This window comes from Microplitis mediator, chromosome 11 (genome assembly GCF_029852145.1).
Source record: "Microplitis mediator isolate UGA2020A chromosome 11, iyMicMedi2.1, whole genome shotgun sequence".
In the NCBI taxonomy this organism is placed as follows: Eukaryota; Metazoa; Arthropoda; class Insecta; order Hymenoptera; family Braconidae; genus Microplitis; species Microplitis mediator.
The window spans coordinates 8,046,067-8,057,325 of NC_079979.1; the positions used below are offsets into that span (position 1 = coordinate 8,046,067).

At 30.8% G+C, this 11,259-nt stretch overlaps 1 protein-coding gene across 1 annotated transcript; it reads right to left on the bottom strand.

The window, feature by feature from the left end:
- Positions 1–841: 841 nt before the first annotated feature.
- On the bottom strand, positions 842–6,399 carry LOC130676918 (uncharacterized). Its single transcript, XM_057483424.1, has 3 exons — positions 3,054–6,399; positions 1,733–2,966; positions 842–845 (listed from the first exon to the last, which is right to left on the bottom strand). The coding sequence occupies exons 1-3, from the start codon at positions 6,397–6,399 to the stop codon at positions 842–844; spliced, it is 4,584 nt and encodes a 1,527-aa protein (XP_057339407.1).
- Positions 6,400–11,259: the final 4,860 nt, after the last annotated feature.

Here is an 11,259-nt window from a genome sequence, read left to right on the forward strand (position 1 = left end):
TTTTTTTCTATTTTCCAAGAATTACTGTTTTTGATTAAAGAAACAAAGCTTGTCCCTAAAAAAACCTTTTAGAAATTGACGAAATGATCGAAAACCAAAAAATCGCTAATTATGCGATTTTTGGCTAAATCGATAAATTTAAAGCTTCGGGACACTGAGAAAAAAAAAATTGCAGCGCTTTGAAATTTTCAGGGTTTTTTCGGGACACTTTGAGGTTGATGAAAAAACGACGATATTCTTTGTTTATCCGTTATATCCAAAGTTATAGCAAGATTTCCGAATATCCTTAAATATGCGAATTTTGACCTAATTTTTAATAAACATTATCGCCTAAAAAAAAATTTTTCCATTAAAAGCCACTAATTTTGCATTGTAGAAAATGTATTCCAGTTTTTAAAACCCTACTTCTATTTTCTGTACACTAATACGTCCGGAGTTATTGATTATCAAAGTCAAAATGAACTTTTTTGCTTTAATCAATGATAACTCAGCGCTTAATCGTCGTAGAGACTTTTTTAGGCCACCAAATTAAAGGGCATAAAATTTCCCAAAAGAATCACAAGGTCGGACGATCCAAAAAAAATTTATTGAAGCCCATAGACTTGTTGGAAGACGAGCGAAAATTTTGAAAATTTTCTTTGTCGTCGGTGTTCTCATGATTACTCCGGAACCGTGCATGATAAATTTAAGGTCCAAATCCGAATACTAGAAACCTGAGGCTACAATTTGCTTTTTTCGCTTTTTTTCTACGACCTTTAATCACCGAGTTACAGCATGTTGAAAATCACCCGAAAATTCCGAATTTTTTTTCTATTCCTTAATTTTTGTGACCAGTGTATCATTAGCTGGTTTTAATAATTCATATTATTACCTTAACCACTAAATTGGTGACCCTGACGTGATTTTTTTTTAAGGGAAGCGTCGAACACGTACGTTACACGGTGTATTAAAATCTCGCGAGTTCTCGTGTCGTTTTGCCGTGAATATTTTTGTCACGTTGCCGATTAATCGGCGAGACCGTGATTTTGTACTCACAGTTACTTTTGTGTGAATTTATTTTTGATTTAATTAGTGCAGCGATTTCATTTATCATTGTGCAGTTTATATCTTTTACCACCGCTGGTCATGGCTGGGCATCTTATGGACGTTATGCTGCATCAGTGTTAATTCGAGGGACCATTAGTGAAAATCGAGTTGTGATAAAAGTGTTCTCGAGCTGTGATAAAAAAATCGATAATTAATTTTTCGTGCAGTGTCACGTATAATTTTCTTTCCGTGGCTGGAAATATTATCGAGGATTAAGCCGATTCGCTGGCTGCACATTCTTGAGTCGTGTGTCATTGATAATCTTTCGGTAGCACAATACCGAATTAAAGAAATTTTCGGTAGGTGATGTCAGACTCGAAAATCGACGGTGACCAGAAAGCAAAATCTGAGTCATCTGACGAAGACACATTTAAATCTAATTTATTGGGATCGTCGTCGTTTCCGTCAGTTAAATTAAACTAGTGTATGTTGCGCGCGCAAGCGCGCGTGTGGATAAGCATATACTGTACTCCAATAAAATATATATAAATATTTAAACGCTAATTAACGATCATTCGAATTTCTAAACGTAAGTTATAAATAAATCTCTTTGAATACAAAATTTTTTACATATTTATTAGTCTTAGTAGGATCTAAATAAACTTGTAATGCTGACCAAGCTCGGACTCTCGAAAAAGCGACGTACAATTGACCGTGATTAAAGACGTCTTTGGTGAGATCAATTCCGACTTTATCAAAAGTTTGACCTTGGGCTTTATTAATGGTCATACAAAACGCTACTTTAATTGGAAACTGGCGTCTTTTAAAAGTAAAAGGATATATATTTTCACAATACAATGTCATTCTATTAATAAAAACAATATCACCAGCTTTATCACCGGTCAAAATTTTACACCGTAAAACGAAAACTCCCAAGTCTTCAACGATTAATCTTGTCCCATTACAAAGCCCTTCGCTTAAGTTTATATTTCTAATCAACATGACTATAGCATATTGCCTCAAATGTAGTTCGTAAGGAGGAAAATTGGGTGGATTTAATGTATTTAAATATTCGGGTAAAATAGCATCGTCCATATTACCATTGTCACAATTTTCTGTACTGTCAACAGCCGCATAAATTTTTTCCGTTGATGAATCTAAAAGAGCAACCACTTCTCGATTGATTGCATCTACATCTACATTTCTAGCTGATAAAATTACAGTTTTTGTAAGTTCGGTATAACGTTTACCTCTAATAATATTACCGTATACATTATCTACAATATCATTATTTTTTGATGTTGAACACATGTCAGGAAGATTTAATTCATCATTTAAATTATTAAGACTTCCATCACCAACGTTTAATAAGAACTGTACAAATTCAATTTCTTCTGGTAAAGCTCGCATATTCTGGGTTAATGAAAATTTTTGAAAATGTATCCATAATGCGCTATATTTAATGGACATATTAACAGTTTCAGTTCGGGTAGCATTAGGTTGGACTGGAAGCAATTGCCGAAAATCACCACCTAAAATCATCATTTTTCCTCCGAAAGGAATGTCATTGTTCATAATGTGGCGTAAAGTTCGGTCGATGATTTCTAAAGCGTGTCGAGGTGACATTGGAGCTTCATCCCAAACGAATACGTCTACATTCTTTAAATATTCACCTTGAACTGAATTAGGCTTAATATGTGATGACGAATCAGAAAACATGGGAACAGGTAAACCGAATGTTTTATGAACAGTTTTTCCATTAGGTAAAAGAGTCGCTGCAATGCCTGTATACGCCATTGTACAAACATTTTTATTTTTATTTTTCAGAATTTGACATAACGTCGTGTAAACAAACGTTTTTCCAGATCCACCAGGCCCATCTATGTAGACACAGTTAGGAATATCGCATGTGTTACACTCAATTGCATTTATAATAAAATCTACAATTTCTTTTTGTTTAATATTTAGTTTGTCATAATATGATTGTGATTGGTCTTGAGTCGGATTTTGTAATAATTCATCATCACTTGAAATTTCAATATCGTTTATTTGTGGCATGCCAGGATATACTGAAAGACTATGACCTTCTCGTTGAAGGATAGAATTAATATAGACGTAAGCTCTTTTCTGTCCTTCTTCTAAGCCTAATCTTCTAGAAACATCCTCAGACATTGCTAACTTAAACTCCTCCCACAGTTTTTCTGGATTAAGAGGTTGGCAGTGAATCAGTATACGGGCAAACAAACAGCGTAATTGTCGTGGCATCATCCAACTCACCGCTTCATTAAGCGTACGTCTCCATTCTTGATCGTCTTCGATCAATCCGGCAGCTAAACATGCTGACATAAAAGTATCACAGATGATTCCGTTCACTGTTTTAAGTTCTTCGAAACTTTTCGCACCTTTAATGTGTATTAATAATAATCTGAGATGAAATAAATCAATCTGAGAAGGACTAACAGAATACATACGACCAATAACGTTGAAATTTCTTTTTCGTGGCTGCCAAGATGAAATTTTAGTTTCGTTATTTTTTTTAAATACGTAGTGACGTGGAATGTCACTGTATATGTACTGCCGAGCAGATGTATCTCGTTCATTTAAAGAAAAATAATCGATTAACATAGTCTGTTTTTGTAAAGCTTCTTGGAGTTCATTATGATTACAATCATCATTTATAGTAACACTATGCTGGTTCGGTAAATGTACTGGTAAACGAATAATGGAATGACTTTTATTTTGTAAATTCTTAGATAAAATTCGCCAAGCAGCTTCAACAGGACCAACATAGCGAGCGTCGACGAAGTTACGAACTTCATCGTGATCAATTGTATTGATGTTCGAATCGTTTGATGTTCGATTTTCGGTTATACTTAATGCAGGTTGATCATTTGGTATCCTCCCATTTATTGTTATTCCTGCTTTATCGTGACCTTTATATACGTATTTATATAAATATTTTACTGCTTTTATTGAGGAAACGACTTCTACATTAATATGACAATTAAAAGTTACTAATAAAGTTGCATTGTAAGGAACTACATGACGGTTATCGAAGACATAATCATTTCGCGTGAATGTTGTTCCGTTGTCTCGACGACGATAAAAAGGATATCCATTTTCATCCATCGTTGTTACATCACGAAAATTTTTAGGAAACTTTTTTGAACAAACTCCGTTAATCAAACACCAATCTCCACAAGGACCATGAAGCATGTTTCTCGAAACAATATCATACAATATAGGATTATTCGTTTGATTTGGGATTTCTGCAGATATAATTTCATCGACACGATCGGGGGTTACTATTTTGCAATTGCTTTTCAACGTTATCAACATATGTAAATGTGGTAACGCTCGTTTTTGAAATTCAATAACCCAATTATACGCAACAACTTCACCAAAAAGATTATCTTTCACAATCATTTTAATCAATGCGTTTTTTTTCAAATCAAAAACGCGTGCAACTAAGTCAGGTCTGTCTGAAGCGCTTTGTCCAGGTAATAAATTATCCGAAATCTCACGCCATTTAGGATTACAGGTCATAGTCACAAATAAATCTGGCTTACGAAATATCCGTACGATGGACATTGCATCTTGATAATGTTGCAACATATTACGTGCTGACCCAGGAAAACTTGAAGGTAAAATAACAATTCTACCTATGTTTGAATTTGTATCACTATTATTATTCCGCGAATGAAGATGGTCTAATAAACCTTGATACGATTCAGCACGTAATTTTTTCTGATTAAATTTACAATAATTTAATCTATCTTTTTCTATTTTAACATAGCTATCAACTATCCATTGTTGGGTTAAACGACGTCCCATTAAGAAAACATTAAACTCGTCACGAGTAGCTAAATGAAACTTATAATAATCCGCCCGAGTTACCCTTCGATTAGTTTTATGAACGTAAGGTATAGACTCATGCCATCCTTGATTACCGGTTGGATAAAATAAGGGATAAACCCAAGGCTCGGTATTAGGATCCATCGTGCTTAGATACTGAAAAGTTTTTGTATTCTTATTTTGAACCGTAACATAAGATTCAGGAATTTCTCCGTCAACTGTCGTAGAGAAAACTGCTGCAACTTCATTGACCCTTTGGAAATTATAACGCCTAACATCCATACCAGGTTTCAGTGTAAAAATTAAGTTCAACTCAGGTTCAACAATACCACCGTTTTCATCAATCACGGATGAATTTTTTAATACATCCTTCATCATTTGATAGGACTTAGCAAAAATATTATGTTGACGTAATATTATGTCGATGTCTTTCAGAAGATTCACATCGCAATCTACATTTCTTTTAGATCGACATTCTACTGCTTCGGTAGTATCCACAATAAATAACTGACCATAACTTGGAGATTCATTTGAACTTGGATATAGAGAAGTATTTATTTGATAGTAAATCTGTCCTTGTATCTTAAAACAATATGGACCCCGTCTTTGAGAAGATAAATCAACTAAATTAGCGTTAAAAGAAGCGAAAGAGAACGAACTATTGAAATTACGAATGCGATTAAAAAAGTTATTAGATTTCTCATGAGTTCCTTCAAATAAAGATTTCAAAAGTATCGGAAATTCCGGCTGAGATTCTAATGCTACTTCTCCGTGGCGGCAACACTCATTAAACGAATTGGCTTTATTTGATACTTTTTCAGCACTAAAATGTTTTGCATTGCAGTGTTGACAGCTAACATTCATTTCACCTAAATAATTTTGTTGAATTCTATCTATACCGATTATATTATTTACATTCGATTCATTTTGAATCAAGTGTTCATTAGTAAAATTCACATTGTTAGAAGATTGATTAATTGTTTTTTTGTAATAATTATGCTCAGAATGATGATTCTGAAGTTCAGTAAATGTAGGCTGTGATAATGTACTGTAATCATGTTCAGAAAGAAAATTCTGAGACTCAGTAAACAGGACCGGTGATGATCTGTTAAAATTATGTTCCGAGGACCAGTTCTGAAAGTCTATTAGTCTTGGGGACAATGATGTACTATTAGTTTGTTCAGATTGCTGACTTGGGAACTGATTTGACGTAAGCGGAATTATATCACGTGATGTTGAAGGAGTAGCAAGTAAATCGTTTACTTTATTTTTAAAAGTATAATTAATAAATTTATTGTAATGTTCTGGCGTACTTAATTTATTGATTAATGATACATTTGTTCTGTTTGGAATGCATACGCTATTAGATGTAATTATAATAGGAGCGGTTTGTTGAGTTACTATGCAATTTTTCTTTTCCGTCGATCGATTACGTCGTTGCTCTTTTCGTTTTTCATTACGTGCTTTTTTAATTTCTGCTACTTCAGCTTCTGTTCGTTCAATTTTTCTTCGACCCATTGTTACCTTAATATGAATTGTGAATAATAAAATTAAAAAATAGAAAATCTTGGTGGGAAATATTATTTTATTAGAAATGTATGAACATATATAACAAATAAATAAGAATAGTATATTAAAAAACAATTAAATTTATTAATGTTCGGTATTACAGATTTAAAATAAAAAGTATAAGTAAATAAAATTACAATTTACAAAATTGTAGTTTACATTCAATTTTCTACAAATGTACTCTACTGTTAAAGTAATTTTTTTTCTCCAGAAACAATATAATGATTGAAGAATATAACGTATTGTAGTTCAAAATTTTTTGCGAATATTCCAGGGTGTAGTTTCATAATTTATGGTTTCGTTTTAATCATTCGTAGTTTTTCAAGTATTACATTTAGTTGTAGCTGGGTATTGTAAGTTAAGATAGTTAAGTATTTTAAGTTAGGTTTAAATTGCGTCAGTGGTTATGTTATTTATCGGTTTTTGTTTATGTTTTAGGTTTCATGAAATTTGGTCTTTATTCTGATTTTGCTGTTTGTATTTAATTCAATAATCTTTGTTTAGGAGGTAGATCATGATTAATTTTAGTGTTATCTTTTACGTAATCTGCAATGGTGATGTTCAACAAATTCACCTGAAAAAAAAAAAAAAAAAAAATTAGTACGGTCGGTCGGGAAAAATGCATGCTTCATGATAATAATAATAATAATAATAAACTATGGATAATAAGGTCACAGGGGCGGGCTCTTAACACGGATTAAGTTATTGTGATGTTTGACATCAAATTCTTATCATTAAATTTTTTTAATATTAAAAATTTTCAAGAAAAATTTTTTTTTTTAACCTCTTTTTACGAAAATTGAAGATTTTCAAAAAAAAGTGAAGTAATTGGTTTCGGTCCGACTTTTGAAAATCCCATTTCTAACAGATCTCGACTTTCTGAAGTTCTAAAAAGCCACTATGACTAATTTCAAGATGGTGTCCGAATGTATATACGTACGTAAGTATGCATGCGTGTACGGGTGTATGTATATGTGTATGTATGTATGTATGTATGTATGTATGGATGTATGTATGTATTATGCATGTATGTAGGTATGTATGTTTGTGTGCACGTGTGTATGTATGTGCGTATGTATGTAAACTTATGTTGATATTCTGTAACTTTTGAACGGATGAACTTATTTGGCATTTTGAGATGGCGTTTGGAGCCGCTCATTAATTTCAATAATTTTTGTGAAATCGAGCATATTCGGTACGGTACGTTCGGAGACATTCCGATAACAATATTCAGTCAAAAATGTTTTTTTCGGACCACTTGTAGTCTACTCGAAGAATTGATTTCAACATCTAATGAGCTCTAAAGCTTTATAAGTCGCGCCGAATGCCACCTCAACCATCAAAATCGGTTCATCAGTTTAGAAGAAACTGTAGTCGAAAAGAATGCGGAAAAGATTTTTTTTCTAATAAAATCCAAGTTGTTGAGCTAATTAATGATAAGTTCTTTTTTAACGTTAGTGGTCAAAGAACTGCGTCGAATGTCACCTTAAACGTCAAGATCGGTTCATTATTTCCAAAAATATTGCTGATATAACATAAAGAAAACAACGATTTACTTCATTTTTTTTTTCGTTAATGTTGATTACTTTAATTTTTGCGATAGAAGGTGTGACACCACTATTTTCAAGCTTGAAGAGCTCGAATATATATTAACAATAGTATTTTCGATCTCAAGGGTTCAAGAGCTCGAAAATAGCGGGTGATTTTGAGGACTGGCCCGCAGGGTCAGACGGTTTTCAGATTTTTAGGATTATTAACGAAAATAAAGTCTTTAATCAATAGTATTAGATAGATATATAGATAGAAAATTTTTTATTTGGCCATGGAGTCGAATCTTTTTGTGGCCATCTTTTATACATACAGCCACAATGCTTGTATAGTATTACAATCAAGTTTGAAGTATTAATGTATTCAAAACCCTATCCAAAAATTCCCATAGAATCCAATCGAATGCGACAAAAACCGCATAGAAACTAATACAGTCTATAGCATTCTAAGCGGTTTTTGTCGCATTTGAGTGGATTCTATGGGAATTTTTGGATAGGGAATCTGTTATTTTCGTTTACCTTTGTAATTGAGTTGTTTGTGTTAATATTTTATCATTATAATTTTTAATTAGGAATTTTTTTCTGAGTAACAGCGTATGTTCGTGGTTATTAAAAATGAGAAGATCAATGCTTTTGTTATATTAAATTTTCATTAAACAATTTGTTTTGGATGTAATAAAAATGAAAGACACTAAGTATTCAACATATTTATGTCCTACTACAAATTCACTGAATATTAGATTATTATAAATTACGATGAACAAATTTATTTTAAAGCATTGAAATATTAATTAATGGGTTATGTAGTTAACATTAATATAAAAGCTTTGAAATAAATAATAATAACACTTTAACCTTGAAAACTTTCATAATATTTTCTTATTGTTTATCATGATAACAACTAATCATAATATGGCAAAGTTAATGAAATTACTATCAAGAGTTTCTTACTACTAATGATTATAGACCCAAAAAAATGGTTTGATAATATGAAATATACTTTTGTAAATATAATAAATTATTAGAGTTATACTTACGTAATAGTAAATTAATCTCCTCACAAGATTGATGCTGTACCGAAATAACAATAGAATTGTTCTTTTATTGTTATTATTATTATTATTATTATTATTAGTAAACCATGCTTTTTTAAACACAATTAACAATTCAGTTAATGAAAATTACATCAATCAAAAGTAAAAGTTAAATAATTATATTCACAATGGTGACGTTGTGTAGTCATACATTAATGAATTTTACGTTAAAATAATAACTTTTTTCACAATTAACAAATTCATAAAAATCTCCCAAATAAAATTGTTGTTGACTTTAAAATTAATGTGATACTAACCAATAATACTTAGACATGAGTTATATACAGCTGACAGTAATCTTGAGTAAATTAAAAGTGAGTTTCCATGGTGACTTCCTCGTGACTACCTAGACAGCGACATCTCCTCGACAAATTGCCAAAAGTCTCATCGTAATGCAGACAATTTTCTTTAATTTGACGTATATATATAAGATATACGTATATATGTGTATGATAATTTTCTCAAATATTTTTCGTTAATACAATACAATCCGTACTGTGACATCGATTTGCAGTCTAATTGACTACTGAATTCAGTACGGCATAGGCTGACATTTACCCTAATAGCCACTTTAACTTGAAATTGAAAGTAATTTAATGTTGAAATTACCTGAAATTTGCTATTCGGATTTGCCGACAATTTCACAACAAAAGTTGAAAAGAACAATTTGCTGTTAATTTTTCTTTAATTTAGAGGTAACTTTTTACGATAAAAAAAAATCAGTAATGTTCTTTTTTACCATTTCATAAGGTAAGCACATTGGTACATAAAAATGTCTACAAGTTGATGGTAAAAAAAAACTTAACGATCTTTCAAGTCAAATTAACAATAAATTGACATAAAATTTGCCTGAAAATTGACAACTTTTTTCTAGTCATCTTTTGAACCGAATTTGCATTCTAATTCGGGTAGTAAATTTACGTGAAACTGTAGAGGAAGTTGCATACAAATTGTCGTAAAAAACGGAAAAGTCCGAAGTTGACGGAAATTTGACGAAAAATTCAAGGAAACTTTTGTAAGTAAACTTTTGCTAAAGCAAACTGTGCTATTAGGGTATATTTTATGATCCGGAAGTTAGTAGATTATTAAAAATTTTCGAATTTTCTTTCAACCATTTAATTTAAAAAGAAGAAAAACTCAAAATATGCACATAAAAAAAATTTTAAAAAACATAGGTGCGATTTTTTGAAATTTTTTATTTTTCAAATTTATCTTTATTAAGAAAATCCAAAAATTATTAGACGTCAGCTAATTTCAGTATCAATGTATTTTTTCTAATCGTAATCGTGAAAAGTTATTTTGTTAGTTAGACTATGATACTGAAATTAGCTGAAGTCTAATAATTTTTGAATTTTTTTAAAAACTAAATTAAAAAAAAAATTGCACTCAGAGTTTTTTAAATGTTCTACATATGCATAATTTCAGTTTTTTTTTTTTTTTTTTAAATTAAATGTAGAAAAAACAAATTTGAAAATTGTAAATAGTCTGCTGACTACAGGGCATATTTTAAGAATGACAGAATGAAACTGATTTAAAAAACCGCTGCTAACTTCCCGCTCGGACAGAATGTCAAAAACGTATCTTATTGAGATCAAAGAGACAACATAATTTAATCAGATACCTTTTGGATACTGATACCGAGTGATTAGTACCTTTCTCTCGTCAATTTATTTATAAAAGTAAATATAGTACTGAATGTATAATTTTCAGCATGTAGAATATGAATTTTGATTACTGAAACTAATTAATTGAATAAACTAACGAAAATTAATTTTCACACCATCAAAGTTTAATGAGCAATTAATAATTCAAAAATTATTAATTTTGGACAGATTACATCAATGTGGTATAACAATATTCAAAGAAATGTCACATTTACTTTCAATATATGAAGGTAAATAATCATAATGTTGATAATAATTATTATTTAGTTGGCTTTTTTAGCAAAAATGAATCAAAAAAGAAAAAAATAATTTCATAAAATCTATTTCATAGTATTGTTTATATGCATTTATTTTTCTATATGTTAAACATATTGATAGCACAAGTATTACAATATTAATTATAAGTATTTTTTTTTTATGTCGAAGAACATTTTGACTGTACCAGTCGTACAAAAACAACATTTTTTTAAAAAACCTTAATAGTAGTTAAGTTAAAGATATCAT